Source organism: Notothenia rossii (genome assembly GCF_949606895.1).
Source record: "Notothenia rossii genome assembly, chromosome: 9".
Lineage (NCBI taxonomy): Eukaryota > Metazoa > Chordata > Actinopteri > Perciformes > Nototheniidae > Notothenia > Notothenia rossii.
The window spans coordinates 61,484,329-61,508,141 of NC_136907.1; the positions used below are offsets into that span (position 1 = coordinate 61,484,329).

Genomic DNA, 23,813 nt, shown 5'->3' on the forward strand with positions numbered 1-23,813 from the left:
TTAATTTGAAAGACTGCATGGCAGCAGAGATACTGGGGCTGGGGGAGGGGCTCTCTTGAGCAGGTAGAGGAAAGCATGGAGGGGGAGTAGTGGAGACAAGGACATAAGAAGGAGATAGCCGGGCGGGAGGAGGATAGCGAGAGGAAAATGAGGAAATGGAAGCTGGATGAAGGATGAGTAGAGTCGAGCGTGGGTGAGAAAGAGAGGAGGCTGTGTTTTACCCATTAACCATTCTCACACGGCTTCCCTCACATTTCAAAAGCCCTCTCCATGTATCCAAATGAGCCATGAAGTCAGCAGGATCCGAAATGATAATGGTTGTTTGAGAGCTCAGACCAGATGCGAGGAGAATCCATCATTCGGAATCAAATCACCAAAACTTCTGTCAAGAGAAAGCGGAGGACAGCAGCGATTCATTAGAGGAAAAGGGCCTTGTTTTTATTTCCATGGAGACATCAGGCACCGGCACTGATTTCTGACTCCACTTTGGGGGGCTTGAACCTGTAGTTAAAGACTTCCGGTATATGGGAGCTGACAATAAAAATGATGGCTTGTTCAATAACCGTCCATTTCTCTATTACTCTGACATCCGTCCTTTGGGCCCTCTGGTATTATCAAGGACCAAAGTGACCCTTCACCTCTCACCCCACAACTCTGACCCCACCCTGTGTTCACTGGGGAGCGACAAACCTTGTAACATCATGACCTCCTCCCTGGTGACACACGTACAAAGACACCTGCTTAGAAATGAAAGCACACTGTCACGCTTTGGTGTCGACTCATTTCATTAGCTAACTGTGTTGGGGTTTAAATAAATAATATATAAATAAATAATTTCTCCCAGTATTCATTTTTCAGTCTCTAATACCTGCTGCTGTGAGGAGACCAGAGTGACTTAAGGTTAATGGCCATGTTTGTCATCTTCAAAAACACATCTATATATTATCTTGCTGTTTAATTTACGAACAGAGATTATTCACTGACATGTTTGAAGACCTCTAACACTTGCATTTGTCCCTTAACAGCCCACAAAAGTAACCGGTGATCGGCTTTGTTTCTTTTCTGATTTTGTTTGCATTCACACTAGTCACCTGTTTCTAATAGACTTATTGCTGAACATTTAAAAAGGCTTCAGGGAGAGTATTGAGTGAGACTTGCTTCAGCGCATATTTCTGCCTGGAGGAATTCTTTGAAGTAATGGTCTGCTAAGTAACTTCACTGCATTGAGCTCAATAGTTCCTCCACACTACTCACAGGAATGATTTTTCTTTTTGCATGCAGCAATAGTTTACAACAATCATCTGAACCATGCTTATTTTAAAGTGAGGAACGTTTGGAAAATGCACAGGCTTGTATTTGAGTATGTGTGCTGCAGGAAGGCTTTCCAGATTTTCCAGCTCTCCTGCAATCTAATGGGTTATTTGTCATCTGCAGAGTAAAGGATTTTTAAAAGTCAAGTCAGGACCGACTCCCTCCCTATCCTTTCTCTCACCCTCTCACCCTCCCTCTCTTTCCCACTACCCCCCTGACACTAGCAATGGGAGATCGATAGGTTATTGATCAACTCTCTCTATCGCCAACCCACCAGACTAATCACCTTAACACCAGCCCAACTCTCTCTACTCCTTTCTCTCTCCTCTTCGTATTTCCTGTTGCTCTCTGTTCACATCCCTCGCTCTGTTGCTCTGCGTCACACTCAGAGTAAACGCTGCTTTATTCACGCTTTTAAAGCTCAAAGCCAGCCTGATGAGTTTCCTCCTCTGAAGTAAACACACACACCGTTTAAATTCTCCCAATTTGAAATGCTCCTTCTTGTATCTCCATTTCCACTTGCCAATAATCTGCAAACGTGATCTATGTGGTGGTGCATTAGATAAAACAAGAACATTTCACATTGTGGCATGTGATCTTCATCCATCTCTCATTTCTCTGTCCTCCTCTCCTTCGCTCCCTGTCTCCATCTCTCTCCGTCTATCTTTGTTTGAGTGCTAAATCGATGTGTATGAAACCAGCATATTTCTCTGCCTCCTGCTATAGGCGGCCTTAGGTAAACAGAAATGGAGAGGCTTGTTATACTGTGAATTACTTTTATACTTTTTTTTTGGTTTTTAGGGTTCTTTTTGTGACAATTTAAGCATTTAAAGCTTGGTTGGCAAACATTGAAGCTTGCAGTAAAGATATCTCATATTTTCACGGAGAAGTTAGAAGGCAGAGCCGATGGCAGGCTGTTTTATAGATTTGTCTGGATTTGCTATTTGCACTATCAACTCAAACCTTTCCGGGCATAAATCGGATTCACTTTGGTTCTCACTACTTTTATTTTACCGCTAAATAACTAATTTGTCTCGTAGGGCATTACAATCTGTACAACGATAATGAGAAGATTTACACCGACAGGAATAACCCTTTTCTGTCTGTTCTAAGCAGAACATATTTTAAAGTTCTCAAATTTAAATCTGGAATTTTCCCAGGTAAAATCAACAAATTATCAACATGTTAGCACGGAGAGTCTGTACAGCCAACTCCAGAGGTCATACATGTTTTTGTTGGTCTTTGTTTTTTTTCTTCGATCAGGCAGGCAAATGATGTCCAATGCATCCCTTTTGGGTATACGATCTTTTAGTGGTGGAGCTGACTAAAAATCTTTTGCTTTGCCTCTGTACGGTGTAGATAAGAGTCTCCCCCTTATATTAGCCTCAAACTGCACTGAGTGATGCGATGACAAGCAGATAATCCCTGGAGAAGCCAGCTGACCTTTGACCTTTGGATATAAAATGGTTGTAGATGATGTTTCTCTCAATATCAAGCAGTTAAAATGATAAGTGTGGGAAAATGTTGTGGAATTTGTTATCCGATCCATTTAGATCATATAAGCTAATCGACTCTCCGAGAATAAATTTCTGAAGCTACAAACAAATAATTATCAATGTTGTTTACCATCTTTTAGATAGAAATCTTTGGCCAAAGCAGTAGCACTTACAGTCATTTGGTTTATTAAAAGCTAATTTAGGGTTCTTGCAGAGTTTAATTTGTATCTTCATGGTTACTTTTTGTAAGTTGCTTTGGATAAAAGCGCCAGCTAAAATGTAATGTACGTTAGAATCATAATTCCAACTGCAGAAACAGTATGGCTGTATAAACACACACACACACACACACACACACACACACACACACACACACACACACACACACACACACACACACACACACACACAAACACACGCACGCACGCACACACGCACGCACGCACGCACGCACGCACACACACACACACACACACACACACACCTCGCAGGACAATTGATTGACTATTCCATCTCAATACATCTCTCCTTCTGTTACTTAGCAACCGGTGCCTGAGAGGATATGGATGCTGCAGAAGTTGTACTCCTGTGCATTTTTGGTTGATAAAGAGATATGATTCATGAACATGTCAAAATCACTGTGTGTTAAAAATGCTGGTATAAATATGGTCTGTAGATCTTAGTTCCTCAAAGTGATTCTTGGGAAATACTCCCAAGCTGTAATAGAGTTGCAATCAATGACAAGAATATTCTCATTTGGTATTTAAGTGCCAATTGAGCGAGGGGTTTAAGTTTATGAATTGTTTTAATCTATCAAATGTTTGCAGTGGTTGACGCCACAATAACATGTAAGATCAAACTGCTTTTGTATTGGTAAAAAACCTGTAACTTAATAATTATTCAATAAGTAGTTATTATAATAGCACACATTTTGTATGTGCATCTTGATTCCTTTATAATGCAGACACTTTTGACACTGCTTATTTCGTTTATGAAATTGTTGATTTTCCTTTTATCTCTGACCTATTGAATTAATAATGCTGACTTGTAATTTCTTATCCTGAAAAAAAGACAATAGATCGAGTAGTTTCTCACTTTGTAGGCACACACTACTTTTCCTCACAAAATGATTTAACTCCTACTGAGGGTTTCAGGGTCTCTCACTCCTGGATGGGGGAAATACTCAGAATACAGAAATATAAATGTCTACCACAACAGTCCAATTCTGCTTCATAAAACTGTTATTTTATTATTTACAAAACACTTTGAAGAAAAAACACGAATAATTTATTGTATTTTTTAAATGATGCACTCATTGCTTTGCAAGCCTACGGTGAGTACCTCTTATTGAAACACGTCCCACATGCTGTTATGCTTTTAAACTTCAGATTATTACCCATATACATGAAAATAATCTCACATTGCCTGCAAGAAATGTATGCAATATTTAAGATATCTTTTTTAACTTAAATTAAATCACTCTGATTTTCCACAACAGATGATTCAGATATACAGAGAAAAATACCAAATATTGTTGACATGGCCAAAGGTATAGATATTTGAATACATAATTTTTACTAACTATTTTTCAGATTTACTATTCAAAGCTCTTTCATCAGTGTGCAGATTGTGTCTATGGAAGGTCCAGGACTTTCTTCTTTCCAGCCTATGTTTATATAGGTTACTTTTTTGGATCAATATCCCCTTGTAGATGTATCTTTGTCACCTTACAGCAAATTCGATATGTTTTGTTAGTCTTTTGCAAAACATGTAATCAATGCCATTATGTTATGTGAGCAGAAGAGGAGTCGTTTTGTAATTTACTGTATTTGCACATAAATAAACTGCAATGTGCTACGATGCATTCAGTGCCGAACAGCATATTTTGACGACCAAGAATTGGGTTTTTTAAAATGTTTTTTCCAAAGCTAATTTGTCTCTATAAAATAAACACGTGCGGTCAGGGTAAAAAAAACTATAATTACGTTAGAAATCCCTAACTTGGTGAAAAGTGAATTATAGGGAAGATGCACACAAAACATTTCTTTGTTACCCAACCAATATGTTGACCTTTTTAAACCAAAGTAAATTAATAAATTAGGATTTTAACTCTTATATTGAATTATGTAATGCTCCTCAAAAGTCAAATCTTACTTTTCAGATTTACGCATGAGCTATTCTCATCCTGAGAAAACAATGATAGGCCTATAGCTACGATGGAAGATGTTCAGCTCGGTGCTAAACCAAAATAACACACTCATATTGATGTTACAAATACAGGTGACAAATAAAAAAGTGTTTTGATGAACAAATAAGAGAAATATTTAGTTTTCTTTGTCCTCATCGAAATAACCTCTCGCCTGCACGAAGGTAAATTACAGGCCCACACGGACGTCATTATTAACCGTATTGAAAGGAGGAGGAAGCACACGTTTTGCTCAATAAGATAATAAAACAACACAGCTGACATTTATTTTTTGCCAACATATTCCTGATACCAGTCATTCATGTGCTACAGGTCAACGCCTCATCGCTGAAAGGATCTCACACAAATGCCTAGCTGTGTTTAGGAAACAACGCCGAGCGAGATGGAAGTGATCGATGATCAATTTATCGAATGAGGCGATCCATTTCTGAACTTTAGGGGAAACAGCTTAACCACACGGAGCTTTATGATATCCAGCAATAACAGTTAATGTGGGTGGACGTTTCCGGATTCATTGAAACACTTTTCTTGTTGGAATTATTTGTGAACCCGTACTCTTCTAGGCCATATTTCCCGAAGATATGGCAATAAAAATTAGAAAAGGTGAATTTAGAAGCTTCGGCTAAAAAAAATAATTTAACGTTTATTTTTGGTTACAGGAAAAGAGGCCTGAACACGTTTGCTCACCAAAGTGTGTGTGCGTCCGAGTGCGTGAGTGCGTTTACGCTGTTATTTAATTCTTAAAAATATATGAGCCTTAATCCTTAACCTTTCTAAAATATATATTTGAAATGTAGACCAATGTTTATTTTTTTAAGAAACACATTTTAGAATGTAGTTAACCAAGCCAAAATTATTTTAATAAACTTGTTCAAGCAATACATTAATTCTTAAACATTGGCTATAAGTTGTAAAACAACTACAATAAATGCTTTATTTAACATTATTTTGTAAGCTCACATACCTGAACACTAACATTTTCTTTCTGTGAATATATGCAATATGGAAAAAATATATACATGTATAAAGGAATTTCTTATTTTTTTTTATTATTAGGAACAATAAAACATGAAATGCTTAAAAAGAAGCAAACACACACACACACACACACACACACACACACACACACACACACACACACACACACACACACACACACACAGACACACGCACACACACACACACACACACACACACACACACACACACACACACACACACACACACACACACACACACACACGAACGAGGGTTCATTCATTTATTTTAGTGAGCAGAGAGACCTAACATGCACACTGAAGATCCGACTGTCTGCAAAATAAATACAATTAATTGTGTATTAGACAATACACCATGGCATTAAAAAATATATATAACCTCAGATTCTATTATTATTAAATAGCATTGTTAAAAAGTTATTTAGGCCTACATTTTGGTTACATTCCACTACCATATTTTAAAGAAGCATATTGATTTAACATAAAATCACAAGTGACCCATCTGCCTCTCAAGTCAAGGGGATATTGGCTTTTTATTTGCTTCTTTATTAAGGCCAATGTTAAAGTAGCCCCTTTATTGTTATAAATCATATATTCTAAACCTGAGCTTTTTTTTCTTATTAAGCTAAAGTTCAGTTTCCTTTGGGTTCTGGCTATTTTTAATGTGTCAAAGGACAAATATGATTACCATGATATTATTTATTATGGAGGTTATTGTTGTAAGGAGACGACGTCTGAAGTTGGTCTCTGGACTTGGTGAACTTTGCACAAACCAAAGGGCTATCCTGTCATTGGTCTGCAGAGCTGGGATCCTAACTCACTTTGTGACCTCCATCACCCCCCACCCTCCCCCACCGGCCTGCGCCACGTCATTAATCTCTGTCAATCAATACTTCGATCAGGTTTATCACTAAGCGCATAAATGCAAAACCATACAGTCCGTGGGAAAACAAAGTTTATCTGTAAAGAACTCCTGTGTCCGGAAACTGATACTGACTGTATTTTATACAATTATGTGACATCTTGCCATCGTCTTTCTGCATGTCACTTTGTACAATTGATATAATCCACTGTAAAAATGTTTCTGTACCCTATACTTCTAAATATTTATGTTGCCTAGTGAAACTGTATATTGCAGGGTATTCAATATTTATTCAGTATTCTTCTTTATATTGTGTATTATTTAGATACTTTAGTGATGAATTGTCTAGTGTCATTAATTTGTTGTTAACCTTTTTTTTTTTTTACAACATTTGTATTTTATTCTATATTTTATATGTTTAACTCACTTGTTATGTTAGACAACAATGCTGCTGGGACAAAAATAATTTCCCAATTTAGATTTAAAATCTATCAGTGTGTGAACAGGAAGGCTATGTGCGTGCACACGCCCACACACAGATGCACTATTTATAATACTTAAACTTCTACATATTTAATTATAGCGCTATCATGTGAACGTGTGGATAACCAGTGTGAGGCATTCTGATTTCACTGGATGCTTTTTAATCCCAGTTAGTTTTATCCCAGAATACTATAAGGAAACTCCTACCCGCCCCATATTTTAAATCTACAGAGGCGCGCTCCCTGACGCGCGGCTCAGCCTCTCATAGTGGCCGCGCTGTTGGACCAGAGATGAGATACAACCCGAAAGAGCCCCACATGAAGGCATAGAGCACCACGGAGAGACTCGGTTCTGCAGCTTCTTCTGAACACCAGAATTTATCTGCACCGCGCTGGATTGATCGTACAGTCTTCATCGATGGATTGGCGTCCAAACGGTTTACTCAGTTTATCGCTCCAGGAGGGCTAAGGGCTAAGAGAGAGCGTCAGAGGCAGGAGCGAGAGACAGGGGGAGAGGGTGGGGAGGGTGGGACATATCCTTTCAGATATGGAGCTCACCATGGAGAACCTCCACAGCCTCTCATCGCACTCCCAGGCGGGAGACCTCATGAGCTCACCGCACGCTCGGCCGTCGCCGTCCCCGAGCTCCAATCCCCGGAACCTGGTCGCCCACGGTCCCGGCTCGCGGTCAGCCATGGTGTCCGGCATGGCCTCGCTCCTGGAGGGCTCCGGCGGGGACTACCGGACAGACCCATCATCGCTGTCCGGACACCTGCACCCGTCCATCAGCATGTGCGAGACCGGGATGAGCTTCAGTAACACGTACACCACCCTCACCCCCCTGCAGCATCTACCTTCCATATCCACCGTCTCGGATAAGTTTCACCCCACGCACTCGCACCACCACGCTGCCGCCCATCAGCGACTCTCTGCCGGGAACGTAAGCGGAAGTTTCACGCTGATGCGGGACGACCACCGGGGGCTCGCATCCATGGGAAATCTTTACAGCCACTACCCCAAAGAGATGTCCGTGTCCGGCATGGGTCACGGCTCGCTCTCCCCTCTGTCCAGCGGGCTGGGCTCTTTGCACAACTCCCAGCAGCCTCTGTCAGCCTACGGGCCGAGCGCGCACCTCTCCAATGAAACAAAGATGCTCTCTCCGGTGTCCGGGTTTGAGTCCCACGCGTCCATGCTGTCTCGGAGTGACCAGGAGCACCTGGCGAGGAGTTTAGGGGGCCACGGCCACGGTATGATTTCCAACCTCAACGGCATGCACCACCACCCACACAGTCACCTGCACTCCCAGGCGAATGGCGCGGTGATGCTTGGGGACCGGGAGATGCACGGCCATGGAGCCGGGCAGGGAGTATCAGGATCCGGCATGCAGGGGGAGGAAATTAACACGAAGGAAGTGGCTCAGCGGATAACGGCTGAGTTAAAGCGATACTCCATCCCGCAGGCCATATTCGCGCAGAGGATCTTGAGCCGGTCGCAGGGAACCCTCTCAGACCTGCTGAGGAACCCCAAACCCTGGGGCAAGCTCAAGTCAGGCCGGGAGACCTTCAGGAGGATGTGGAAGTGGCTGCAGGAGCCCGAGTTTCAAAGGATGTCTGCTCTCCGGCTGGCCGGTAAGACACTCTGCTTTCAGTATTATTATTTCACATGAAAACATATTATTCTGAAGAAACAGCCCAGTCACCTTCCACCTCAATTTAACAAACTATTAACATACACACTGAACGAACTTGCACTGGCCTAAAACATTCAGCACTATGGACAGTTCACCCGGCTAAAACAAAGCGCGCAGAGTCACAGCGGTTTAAGATAAACACTGTCTTTACGCTAAAATCATAAGCAAATATAGCCTATAGTTTTCTTATTATATAGAAATCACAGCTCTTTAAAACAGTTTTAAATGAGTGTTTTGGGCGTGGGTATTTCGTTTAAGCAGGCTGTTGTAGACCACATTTGCAGGTCTATATTTTTGATTGGCACACAGCAAATCGCCATTGATTCACAATAAACCTCGAAATAGTTGCCCTCCCCCGACGCATTTCCCCCTCTCTCTCTCTGCCCGTCTATAAACACACAGCAGTGGTGGTGCTGGGGTTACTGGGACAACTAGTTGCGCGGGAGAAGCGGGGTGACCCCAGGCTGCCTGATCAATACGCCAGTTCCCACTCTCCCTTTTAAATGTGGCATAAGGATCACTACTCGTATCAGAGCTGAAAGTCGCAATAACCACACGGTCTCTCCGGCTTTAGCACGCTGTAGTAAAAGCTCTAAATGTAGATCATAGACAGGTATGATGGCTGGTGTGAGACAAGCAGAGGAGTCAGATGAGAAGGAACTTCAACATGATTTCAATGGATATAAAAAGAAAAATGTAAAACAGTCATTATACTTTGCCCTTACCAGAACACGTACAGACGTAAAAAATCTTACATTAGAAATGTATCTCCAACACTGCCTACATGTGACCCCAAGATATATTTCAAAACAACCATATATTCAAAATGATCTGATGAAATATTGATTGCAGCTGAGATGTGGATTGCTAACAGCAGGGACCAGTAGGCCTAAAGATAAGAACCTATGGAGCATCTGGAGTTTTTAGGACAGAAAAAACAGGCAAAACATTAATAGTAATTCTGCCACATTTTGCGTTTGTATGGCACCGGATGTGACTATGATTATCAGAATCAATACATTAGAGATAATCGAGCACCTATAAAAAGTATACACCGTCTTGTCGTTGTTAATGTTGAATAGTTTTAAAATGTTGAATTAGATGAGTTGTTTTTTTTTTTTACACTGATGAACCAAAAACCCCACTGGGTATTTTCTGATAACAGAAGATGATTGATAGATAGATAGATAGATAGATAGATAGATAGATGGATAGATAGATAGATAGATAGATAGATAGATAGATAGATAGATAGATAGATAGATAGATAGATAGATAGATAGATAGATAGATAGATAGATAGATAGATACGTAGATAGATAGATGGATGGATGGATGAATACACACTGTAGATGGATAGATAGATAGAAAGATGGGTAGATAAATAGCTGAGGATTAGTGGCTGAGGCTGTGAGTGTCATTAATAGTGTAGTTCTGTCCTTTCAGTGTTTGCCTGGCTTTGCACATAGGAGATCAATAAGGCCGTTTCCCCTTCCCAACCCCCTTCTCTCCCACTCCCTGGTGCTCTCCCTCTCTGTTTTTCTTTCTCTGTCTCTCCCTCTCTGCAGCTTATGACAATAATATTGCTTACCTTCCCCTGGTTAACTTGGCAACAGGCAGGCAGGTTGTTTGGCTTCAGCAGATCTGCGCCACAGAACAAAACAAAAAATAATGACTGGACTGGAGGATGAACGAGAGCTGTTTCATAAAGTCAAACAATGCACACAGCCATGTTCCACTCTCCCTGCCCGCCCATCTTTTCATGCCCATCAAACTTGCCTGTGGCATGAAAGATGTATAGCAGTCTGCTGTTTCTCATATTTTCTGAAGAGTTTGAATGGAATAATTTGGGATGTACAAAACTTCATTCGGCCCAGGTTAAGTGCAAAAGCGAGAAAAGCAAAACTGACATATGGAAAAAGAGCCTGGAGATGCCATTGATTGAGAGAGGGCAGGCAGGTTTTGGCTTTGTGTGAACAGCCAGGGTAGTGAAAGGATCAATACCGACCTTAATAATTGATAAGTATAAGGGAGACGGAAGGGAGAGGGGAAGAAAGAGAGAGGCAGAGAGCGGTGGTGTAAGCGCTTGAAACAGCATCTTCTAGGTAAGCAAAGTCAAATCTGTGGTTAACAGCTAAGGACCACACACCTAAACACCACGGCAGGGAGTGTGTTAGTGGTTTTCAAGAACACTGTTTACATCCCAAAACATCCTGTGTGGAATATCAACAGCTCAGATCTGGCACCAAGGATGGTGTGGACTCCTAGTGCTAAAAAATCACATATTTATGAGGCTGGAAAAGGAAGTCTCTCTGAGCATTTATAACAAAAGAACTGCAATATTTGCAGTGAAATCAGGAAGGCTGGTGTTTGACCACAAACATAAAAGATCAGAGCTTAAGAGCCTCTTACAGTAGACAAAGAGCAACAGAGCGTCCAGTTGCCTATCGAGTCGTAGTAATGAGTGCTTTCTGCTCATGTCAGCGAATCCTCAAAGCAATCCAAGGTTGTGATGTCATTATGATTTTAAAGGTTGCAATGCTTTATGGGGTTTGTAATGCGCCTTTATGGAGGCATGCAAGCACATTTCACCCGGCGTGTGCGTCTGTGAGCGTGTGTTTCTGTGTGAGTGCTTCCACATATGTGTGTGTGACTGGGTTATAGAGTGTGTCTGCACTATACATTGTTCAGGCTTATCTGACTCACTCTGAATCGGTATTGATTTCCTCTCCTCTGCTCTCTTCGGCTCTCTCTCTCCCTCCCTGCCTTCCTCCCCCTTCTCTCTCTTCTGGCTCTGTACCAGCATCAGCAAAGCAGATCCTTTGACTTTCACCCTTATTTCATTTCTGCTCTCTGGTCATCTCTCTCTGTCAGAGACAGGACTCATTTTGGAACACTGAAGTGAGTGAAATATTTTGACACTCAGTATGAATGATAATGAATGTGTCCAGACTTAGGAAGACTCTGCAATATTATTAACACAGTCACAAAAACTTTATACAACACCAATCCAAAGCCACATTTTTTGAATTACCTGATGAACTGATGAGATTAGATGTTTGTGGTTATTATGACCTATCCTCCCATTATTTCGACCCCATCAAACTAGAAAAGAAGAATAGAATATAATGTTTGTTGTCATTATTCAAAGTATAACACATTTCTTTGGCATGTTGCAGATCAGCACAAACTTTGATAGAGGTCGTCTATAATGAGACTAGGTGACACAAATATATAAAAACAACCCTCCACCTTTTTTTGAGTAGCTCTTGCATTATTTTCTTCTGATACATTTTAACACACATATGTCAACAGGGAGAGAATACTGTTTTTTGGATCACGCAACTCTGTGTGTGTGTGTGTGTGTGTGTGTGTGTGTGTGTGTGTGTGTGTGTGTGTGTGTGTGTGTGTGTGTGTGTGTGTGTGTGTGTGTGTGTGTGTGTGTGTGTTTGAGAAAGAAAGAGGGAGAGAGAGTGAGAGGGAAAGTGTGTGGATGAGTGTTTATAATGAGGGTTAAATCCGAGCAGAGAATTATTTTAGCAAAACTTAATCAGTTACTTAAATTCCCATTTAGCTAATTGTTGTTGTATTAATTGTTTTGATTTGCCCGGCAGGACAGGCTTTCTTATATTAAGTGAGTTCTCAATACATTTCCAGCTAACTGATAACCTGTATCTCAAAAAGTGTTAGCTTTATACTCTACAATATTACACTATTAATCATAATTTAAATCAATATATCGATATAGCAGGCCCCACACATTTTAATATTTTAGAGCAAAGCACTCCTTCTTGTCAAATAAAAAAATGAACTGTTGAAACGCTTGCGATAATAAAAGGGAAAATAAACTACATCCGGGCAATTCAAAGCGTGTTTGAGGCTTCAATCAAACACATTCTCCCCTCAAAAAACAATTGAGTTTGAATCGGTCAAACTGTTATTTGCCTTCTTTTTATGTATTTTTTTGGAAATATCATACGTTTCTAAGATAATAATAATAATAATAATAAAGGTGTCTACGTTTTTCGGAATGCTGAAGATATTTATTTTCTCTTCCTTCTCGGGAGTTCATTTTTAGTTTCGTGGCACCGAGAACTCGTTTTGTATTAAGCAGCAAATGTTTAAAGCTGTACTCTCTTTATTCAATTGGCCCATTTATTCTGAGCTGTTTTGGAGTAAATAAAGTGACCGTTTAGTTGTAGGGGAAGAGGAGAGGCATTAAACACGGTTTATAGACTAAAAGCCGATAGCTGGGCTTTAAAGCTGCCGATCACTCGTCTCAACAGGACAACACAGGCTTTACATTGACAAATAAACGAAAGCTTTCAAATAATCCAATCCTAATCAATTGGTAGTCTTTTTTTTAAAGACGGTTTGGTTTTGTTTCACCGCTGCTCTGTGTTAATGCGGGTGGGGTTAATGGCGTTTTCCTTTTCCCAGCAATGAATAGGCCTATAATATGATCAATAGAATCAATAAGCGTACATCTGAGAGGTGTGACAGAGAGTGATTGACGCCAAACTGTTTCTCGCTTGCAGTAGTCCGTCCAGGGCGGGAGAGGGCCCGTCTCTCCGGACACAAAGCCCGGTCTCATCCGTCCGTCCAGGCGCCGAGTAGCAGCAGCACGGTGCGGTTAGTTCACCGTCTGCCCTCTCATGCCCCATGTACACACATACAAACACACACACACACACACACACACACACACACACACACACACACACACACACACACACACACACACACACACACACACACACACACACACACACACACACACACACACACACACACACACACACACACACACACACACACACACACACACACACACACACACACACACACACACACACACACACACACACACAGACACACTGTTAATCTTAGTCACAAACATGCATTTTTCATCTCATCACAGCACAGGATTTGGATAAATAGATGGATATATGGCCTTTTAAATATGACTCACATTCACTTATTGGCTTGCAACAACAAAGCTGTCATCTGAGAATATCATGTCACTCCTGCATATTTAACATTTCAGGCAGAGTGTCTTTAGTCCAAATGCTATTGTTAGCCTGGATGCATGATCACTTCTCTTGGCTGTTTGAGCGTCACTGTGCAGAATGATGCATGCACAGCGTTTAACACAGGTTTGTCTGTGTTCACCGGAGCCAATTGCGGTCAAAATGCAATTTATTCCATTGTGGTGTTGACTTTTAAAGCCTCCTGTCCACCTAAAGTTAAATAGATTTTCAGTGATGTATGGGAGAAAGCTTGTGTCTTTTGCCGATTCAAATACTGTGTGTGAAGGAGAACTATGACATTTCCAGAGTTTTAAATGGGAAGTGGTATTTATTTGATGGAAAACACATCTGCCTCTGTATTTTTGCATTTCTTATCAAGAAGGGAAAGTTTAAAGAAATTGGCTGAATATCACAGATTGTGGTCCAATACAGTCGTTTTTGTCCGCCAGCTCCCTCTTAGTACTGTAGCTTCATGGCTGTCACATCCTGCAATATAACAAACACAAGTCAACCATCATCCAAACTGCTCTTCCCATCTTCATGTATAAGTGCAGTCTTATGGCAAACAGCAACCACTTAAGTGAAAGCAGCTCTTACTGTAAAGGAGGCACGAGGACAGCTTAACATGCTGCACATCCAGCATTTTGATATTGAGATCAGGAAGAGTTTGGCATTAAGCAAATGACCTTATAGCATCATTGACACCAGGACAAATGAAATAGACGACACAAGCAAGTGCTACTTGAGACTGCTGAGCCTTGTCTCTTCAGAAAAGCCCATTTGGTAAAGAGGCAACTGAAGATAGCCTAACACTGAGGTTCTGGTCTCAAGAGAGGCTGTTTTAATGAGCAGCTCCCTCTCTACTTTCCCTGTGGTCCTATTCATTGCTTGGGAAAGGATGTTCAGGGGTCTCATTTGAGATGGATCTATTGATTATCTGAAATATGCATTGATGAGCAGGCCTGGTGCTAACTCCTCGGCTCCACTTGTTTGCTCTGCAGGCCTCGGAGCTGCAGAGAGGAGCTGATGGAGGAGAACCAGAGTGGTGTTGACATTGTAAAATGGGCGGTAGAAGAAGTTGTTCGAAAACAGGCATTACATATTAAATTATCACTATATTAGCACTAGCATTCAGTCATTACATTAGGGAGTATTGAGTTTGGTTTGAGACAGCACTTAGAGAGCCGCGAGGAGATTCTGGCATGGCTGGGCCTGAACCAATTGAATAAACGTTCCGTGAAATGGTTCTGAAGTGAGGATCAATCAATATGGGGGCTATCAATCTGAGGGCAAATTAAAACAATTGAGAAAAAACAACAAGAGGGAAACAGTTGAAGAAGTCCAGGAGGGTTCTGTGGTGCAGGGACAAACATATAACCTCCTCTGCTCAGGGAAATATCTTAATTATGCTTTGCTTGCAGTAAAAGCAAGAACAATGGCAATTCAAACACATGCACGCTCACACACAGCCATGCATACACATGTGCACATTCATATTGATCTCCCCCCCACCCCACAGTCAAATCAGTTTACTGCTGTTGTCTAAACCTGCTGTAAAGTCATCAATCATTTGCATACTACACCTCCACACTGCAGCCCGCTCTCCCTCCTTTCATCCCCCTCACCCTCTCTTCTTTTCTCCCCATCCTCTCCTATTTGCACAAAACTAGAAGGGATCATCCTCATTTTTGTTTATTTGCTTCACTTACACCATGCACACCACATCTCATGCACGCCTGACACTATGTATAAAATAATAATAATGAGGTATTATGATGGGAGACATTCCTTTGTCCTCAGCTCTCACACTGGATGACTGCCACCCTTTTTCTGCCACATCTCCTTTGTTCTTCCACAGATAAACAATTTATTCTCCATCTGTCTGTCACTAAGCGCGCTCCCGGGTATACTCCCCAATGCGAGGCAGTGCACGCACCACACACACGCACACACACACCTCGGTCTCGCGGATCGATGGGGATCGATCGGGTGGGGAAGGGAGCCCTGATTACTGGACCACGTGTTCAGGAGAAAACCGCGGAAAATCGATCATTGCAGCTTTTTAGGGCAGCAGAACAGAACAGACTCCCTTCAGTCTCCACAGCTACAGCAGGCACGGAGCACCGCTTCTTTGTCAGCATTTCACATCCCGCTCCTCCAGTTTCAACATCACACACAATGAAAACTATTTGTCCTCCATAATCTTTTTTCTTTTTATTAACCCTCCTTTCGTGTTCGTTTCTTCCCTCCTTATTGGTGTTCCAGTTCAGAATGTCTAACATTAACAAAAAAAAACATGAATCATCACCACATTTTGTTTATCACCATTTTAAACAGTAAACAATGTCTACATGAATAGTGGAAAATAAAATGAATAGACATTAAGATTTGACGATTTGTGGGTGTGTAGCTATTTGATGGATGAACATAATCCCATTAATTTCCTATGGTGGTCAATGTTGAACCAGGAACACAATAGATTTTACAAAGTTGTCTTAACAATTCTCAAAATGTAATTAAAGTGGTGACTAGCAGTTTGACATGTTCAAATTGAAAACACAATATTTATGATTGATGAAAGTACATCGGTCAGATTTGACAGGTGGGTTATCCGAACTGTACAATTAGACAGGAGAATAAAGTAATGATCATGTTCCCATAGAAGACTAACTCGTCATCAACCAACATGAAGCAAATTAACTTTAAAGGTCAATCCTAGTGTTTTTGTATGCATGTTTTAGCCCATTATCAACGAACTCACTTCTCAGCCCACTTTGCATTACTGATGACCGTTTTCAAAGCTTCTGTGAGTTTTTAGATTGATTTCCTATCCTCCCGGCGGCCACTGGTTTCACGTCATTTCACTGCACTTTGATAATCAACTTGTAGTGATTTGAAACTTGCTTGAAACAGGGAATCCATCCCGATAAACAATTATTCGCATTGATGTTTTTTTGTTGTTATTGTCACGTTTTAGCTATACTGCAGATGTAAGCAGGGGTCGTTAAACCATTGGTCCTTCTTATGTTTATTTACGCATAAAGAAAAAGATGTATCATTATCATTTGCAAGGGACTTTAAAATACATTTGCCTGAAAACCCTGCAATGGCTGGAAAAGTGCTATTGTAATTATACACAATTTTTAGATAATTATCTTATTCTAAACACATTATAGAGACAAGGTTTAGCAAAGTAATGTTTCCGAAATATATTAAAGAATAGTTGGACATGAGTGTCGATAGCTTTTGGAAAGAAGTCTAGGATTTGTATCAACAATCTCTGTTTATAGCCTAAATAAGATGATCGACGTTTGTATCTTAACTTTTGAACACACCAACAGGAAGAGTTTCAGAAAGAAGAAATTATAATTACATTTGACTAAAACACAAGGATACTGTGAGCTTTCAAGCAAGTTCCAGATCTTCTCAAGTTGATTGTCATAAAAGTATGAAATAAATGGAAAACAAAGGAAGCATAGAAGGTTAGAAATCGATGTGAAAACGTTTAGAGTACTTTGGAAAATAAGACAAATATAATATATACACAATTTTTAAGGCTGGAACTTACATAAGTCAGGGTAATGGCCATTAAAAGATCCCAAGGGGAGATCTGGTACTCGCAGCAGATGTCTCCTTTTTTACTTGGAGAATCTGAAAGTCTGAGAGAATTTTTTATTTAGTTTTACTGACCACGCCACGGACTACTCACTTTCTCATCCGTATACTTTCTGACTTTGTATCATCCCGCATGTCATTTAGGGAGGGGGCAATGTTATTAACTCAAAATGTGATACTGTCTACCTGTAGGCCGACCATATTCACGAGTACATTTTGGAGACAACACATTCAAATATCACATTACAACACACAGGCCCCACTGAAACATGCATGCACAAAACAATTGCATTTGACCATTTATAACCCTTTTTCACCATCTACTTTTTCCATATGCCATTTTATTTTTTTGTCTTAAACCATTTGGCATTTCCCTTTATGTCCTCACTTCTTGTCTCATGAATCCCAATCTTGTTGCACATTTTTGAAATATGTTGCATTCAAATCTGAACTTTGTATAACATTAAAGGACCATAGACTCTTTTTAATACTAAAAGTCTTTCATGTGTTCTCTCCACCCCTTCCTCTCTCCAGCATGTAAACGTAAGGAGGAGGACCGAGGACGAGAGCGCAACCAGGTGCCAAAGAAGCAGCGACTGGTCTTCACAGACCTGCAGCGTCGCACCTTGGTAGCCATCTTCAGAGAGAACCGCCGCCCCTCCAAAGAGATGCAGATCACCATCTCACAGCAGCTCGGCCTGGAGCTCACCACCGTCTCCAACTTCTTCATGAATGCCCGCCGCCGCTCCACGGACCGCTGGGACTCGGAGGAGCTCGGTCACGGGGTGCGCGGCCACGTTCACACTCCTCACGGAAACAACAACAACTCCTCACCGATCCAACCCGGCACCTCCTCTGCGGGGACTTTCTCCAAGGCCTGACGGTGGCGGGACGTGTGGTTGGACAGATGCATGGAGGATGGAGGGGGGGATGTTTTTAAGCACTGTAATCCTGCAGAGCTACAGGGTGTGTAGCTTCAGACCACTCATCTGATTCATCTGCTCACAGTGCTGATGACTTGTGCCGATGAATCAGAACCTTTCTAAGTGTTTTCTTTTTAATCAGAATGTTACTCTGAGGGGTTAACATGCATTTTTTTTTATTGTGGCTCTACAAACCAAAGATCCACTAGCTTTAAAAGAGTCAACCACATGTGGCTCTCCGTAAACTCTCCACTTCAACACCAAAGATAATCCATACACTAAAACCACCGTGTAGCCTAGCTAAAGCCTGATTTAGAAAACTCTGCTGATTGTCAAGATGTAAACATACCAAATAATCACTCATGACAGATAGCTTTAAGAGAGGGAAAATTGAGCAGACACACGTTGATCTTTACAAATCAGGCAGAAATCAGACAGAGGTGTCTGCTGGGCAGTGATGAACCACTCCTCATTTCAGTAGCAGACACTGAGGCTGATTGAGAGGTGCATTTGTGTGTCAAGTGTCTGTGAAATGCTCTCGACAGGTCCTTTGACCCGCTAACCACACACCACCTCTGCATCCCTGCAGGCGTGCGTGTGCATGTGCGTAATGTTCACATGCTGTGTCGCTGCTGGGGTCTAATTCCTCTGCAGTGATTCAACCTGCTGCACCTCAGTGTAACAGTGCCCCCTGCTGTCCATTCAACCCACATCTGAACATCCAGCAACAGAGTAGCATGCAGCGTAGATTTCTCTTAGGATAAAGACAAGCAGAAGTGTAGCCCTGCAATCACCCAACAAACTGAGACAAAATGATTACCCACAAACCCTTTGATACACGTTTGAATGTTTGTTTCTTAAGACTCGTAAGGCGACTTGCTGTGTGGCCATGTGAGAGGTTATTTTCAGGTTACAAAAGGAGAACAATCAAACAGGGATGATACTCCCAGCGTTTAACAACAATTATTATGCCCAAAGGTAGGGAGTGAGGGGGTGGTCTGCTCTGTTCTAGTGGCCAAACGCAGAGGTCAAATGTCACAATATAGGATTCTGAGTGCCAATGATGTTTGCCTCTTTATGATAATCAGAGAACAGGTGCAGGCCGCCCGTGTCAGGCCTGTGATGTTACAACCGTCAAACTGCGAGCACCACTCTGGCACGCTGCCTATTCCATACCTCAGAAACACATTGATGTGATCGACATGAAACACAATGAAAATGAATGTAAATAGTATTTAATTTCATCTCTCTTTCTCTCTCTGTCTCTCTATCTATTCTCTATTTATCTACTCTCTTGCTACTCCCCCTGTTGTGTCTTTTCTTTCTCCTTTCCTTAACTACTGATGCGGGTAATAATAGTACCATAGTCACATGGTTTCTCTCTTGTGACTATTGTGCTATGTTGTGCTGAATATGTAAAGAAGCACCTTGTTGACAAAATGAAAAAAACTTAAAGATGAAGAAAAAGAAGAATCAACAGACTGATCCTATGCACAGGCGGAGAAGGATTACCACAAATGACAAACTGTGCATATTTGTGAATTTATGTGATGGAAGGACCTGATCTCTGAAGCCCTTTGACTGCATTCCTCTGCTGATGGATGTTTTTTGGTTACCATGAGAACCACCACATTACTTTGTGTCTTTTTTAATTTTATCTTTGTGGGCAAAGCCACTTGTTGTGTAGCATCTTCTAGCGGGAGATAATCATATTAGAGAGGAGGCGCAGACAGGAGGAGGAAGGGTGACGCAGGAACATCAGAGGCCCGCCATCTTCGGACTGGAAGGAAGCATTTTACTGACTTTCTTCCACAGTTTGGGTTCTGCCGTGCACTATAACAGATTCCCTGGTGGACGTGTCACTTTAAAGACGTCCTCTAGAGTCCAGAGGGAAAAACTGTAGCTTTCAGTGCAGATATTCGAAGCTCAGACCCAGAGCGTTAGTGATGGAAACAATTGTGTGTGTGGCTACCTCACAGAATAGAGTGGACTGTGACACAGCCGTCGATACCAAAGATACTTCTAGCCTGCCGTGTTCAAACTGGACCTGGGACGTGCACACACACACACACACACACACACACACACACACACACACACACACACACACACACACACACACACACACACACACACACACACACACACACACACACACACACACACACACACACACACGCACGCACGCACGCACGCACGCACGCACGCACGCACGCACACACACACACACACACACACACACACACACACACACACACACACACACACACACACACACACACACACAGAAATGCTTCTTATTGCACATACATCCACAGAGCAGTCGTGCTGCATGGCGAACACATTGAGGTGTTTGTTATGTGGGAAGTGTTGAGTGCCTTTTTCCTTCAACAAAGGGATAGACTGCTCTGCACACACCCACACATGAACACACACAGTGTTCCAAGTGAAGGGGGGCACACACTGGGTGAAGGGGGAGCACCACAGGAGGAGGTCCTCATTACATCAAACAAGCAACTTTGATTTGAATGTAGAACGCACTTTCTTTAACCCAATGAGGGGATACGATTGTTTACCACCACCCTTTTGTTTTTAAATGTTGTTAACATGCTTGTGAGACAATGTCCTCTCACATCTTCAGGATACACACACCCACACACACTCCCACCAGAGATATTTTTGTGTAATTTGTAACCGAGTGTAGGTGTGTGTGTGTATCTGTATGTTTACAAAGATCCCGCTCTCTCATTGGCTGACATCTAAAACTTAAAACTTTGTAACAACCTACCCACGATCAATAAGTGCAGAAGTGATGAGACCTTTCAGCTCCAAAAAGATACTAGATGCCCCCCGCAGGTGACCCCCGCCCATCCAGACCCTCTTTGCTGGTCCCTCCGTCCAGTAGCATCACATCGAGGCAGGCATGTGTAGACAATTCATCTTGATATACCTCAAATCTTTATTGTAAAGGTTAATGTAGTGAAACAATAATGACAATGTTTAGCAATGAGAGTGACATTAAGGTCACAGCAAAATGATTGTTCGTTTTTTAAAATTTCTTTAAAGGAATGTGTGGAGTAAGCCGTGTTATGCTTTGACAACTTCTGATTAACATTAAATTATTGTTTGTAGGTTTGCACGTTGTCCTTTTTGGAGTAAAGAGAAAGAATAAAAAGGAGGATTTGGAATAATTAAACAGGCAGGAAAGGATGCTACATATATGATGATGGACGTAATCAGTGACAAAAGATTGAATACAATTTAAGAAGCATATTGTTAAATTCAAGGGTAAAATGACTCATCAAGGATGCACTAATTCCTGTTTTGCATCAGTTTTTGGCTTATTTTGTGTTTGAAGATTGTCTTCTTTGTGTGTTAAAGTGATTCCCATATTAAAAAAGAGAACCAACCGAAGCACCTCTGTCATTAGGGTTGGGACAATTCTTTTATGCATGGATACTATATAAGTGTATATAAACTGCAGGATAAACTGTACCTCTACAGGTGGAGGAGAGGGGGAGAAACAAGGAAAAACAACTGGGTTTTGGTTTACAAATACATTCTTTTTTAGCCCTGTGTTTTATGTGCTGTTTGTATATTTGTATAACGTGTGTATTTGTACGTGTTTCAGCTTCATCGCTGTGTGTCTTTCCTCCTGTTGTATGTAACCCTTTCCTTTGTGTGGACGTAGTCTCCACACGTTCATGTCTGTATCTACCCTTTGTCTCATCACACAGGTGTGATTTTCACTTGTTTTGTTCCTGTATTTCAGCTCGTCCTGTTTCAATCTGAATTCGACCGGCCTGGTGTTTGTCTGCTGTAGGAGCCGGCTGAATCATAAACAAACAGACAGCCTGGCAGCTGAAATACGGGTTAATTCCAGTGCATCAAAATGGCGTCATTTAGTTATTTTTTTTCCTTTGACAGAGCTCAGAGCTCTGTAAGCCCAGTGTCGATGTTCTCTCCCTCTTCCCTTACCAACCAATCAATCAATCAGAACCAAGTGTCTTTGTGATGGTAGAAGACAATCAATTTCAAATAGAGCAGAGACAAAAAAAAAAAGGGCAAGGGAAAGAGAGCGATGGATGAGGGCAGAGAAAATGACTGGACAGGAGAGATGGGAGGAGGAACGATGGCTCAGAAAAATCAGTGTGTGTGTGTGGTCACGTTTGACCTCTGCAGTGACCTTTATGGTGGGGGCTGAGGCACCCTGGACCCTCCCCAGGCCACAATGGAGGTGGTGGTGGAGGGGGTCTGACTTGTTAAGTGGACACCTAATCGAAGATGTTGATCAAATGTGTACACACATACACACACACACACACACAATTTTCTTCTGATCCTCATCTCTCAATACCAAAGTGACTCTGTTCGTCATGTTGATCTGCCTTCAGCCTGCGGGGGGAGAGTCGAGTAATAAATGAAACAAATAATACACTAAGCGAAAACCAGTATGGTTAAATTGTGTGTTTTGACTAAAATGAATAAAGAAACAAGCAATTGGCTGACTGACTTCATTTTCTGTGTGATGGTTTCTTACTGTGGTGCATTGTTGCCATCTGCTGGTGTAGATGAAAAATGTGTGGTAACCCCAGTGAAGAAAACACAGCATCGCCATAGCCGAAAAAACTGTTCGCTTAAATGCTAGAATAACTCCCCCAGGATTATAAATGTTTCATTATTTAATATAGAAAAATACCTAAACAAAAACAAGGTTATAGTGGCTTTCATTTAATTTCTGAAAGCTGAATTCAAAGCCATGTTCTGGTAAGGAATACTAATTCCTGTATGCCTTTAATGTTTGTGTGTTGACCTAAAATAAGTAAAATACAACATTGCAAAGACCCAGTGTTTTTCTCACTTATATTTCTTAATTTTTCACACCCCAAGGGGTTCTTAAACCTCTCAGAAATAAATAAAACGAAATGACCTCAGTGGAAGGCCATGTTCAGTATATACGATAGACAATAGTGTGCTTCAAATGTAGCAGTAAAAGCACAGATGGAATGATGATATCAACGTCATGGTACTATTCTTACATTTTAGTTCTCCCATGATGTTTTTGGACTGTTTTCCAATTTTTACGATATGGTAAACCATCATATTTCTCATGTAGTGTAGCTTGCGTGAGAGTTTCTAAGTTTTTTATGACACAAATGCTCGGAAACAAAAGCAGGAAACAAGAAGAGACACAAGACAA

At 41.4% G+C, this 23,813-nt stretch overlaps 1 protein-coding gene across 2 annotated transcripts; it reads left to right on the forward strand.

Annotated features, from left to right (window-relative positions):
• Positions 1-7,902: 7,902 nt before the first annotated feature.
• On the forward strand, positions 7,903-18,571 carry LOC307019343 (hepatocyte nuclear factor 6-like; the record flags this gene model as incomplete). Of its 2 annotated transcripts, XM_079650158.1 has the most annotated exons (3): positions 7,903-8,983; positions 13,584-13,672; positions 18,225-18,442. In XM_079650158.1, 3 exons carry the CDS (start codon positions 7,903-7,905, stop codon positions 18,321-18,323), a joined length of 1,269 nt encoding a protein of 422 aa, XP_079506284.1. The 2 variants fall into 2 exon arrangements, with proteins under 2 accessions (XP_079506284.1, XP_079506283.1); XM_079650157.1 differs by lacking the exon at positions 13,584-13,672 and having other exon boundaries at positions 18,225-18,571.
• Positions 18,572-23,813: the final 5,242 nt, after the last annotated feature.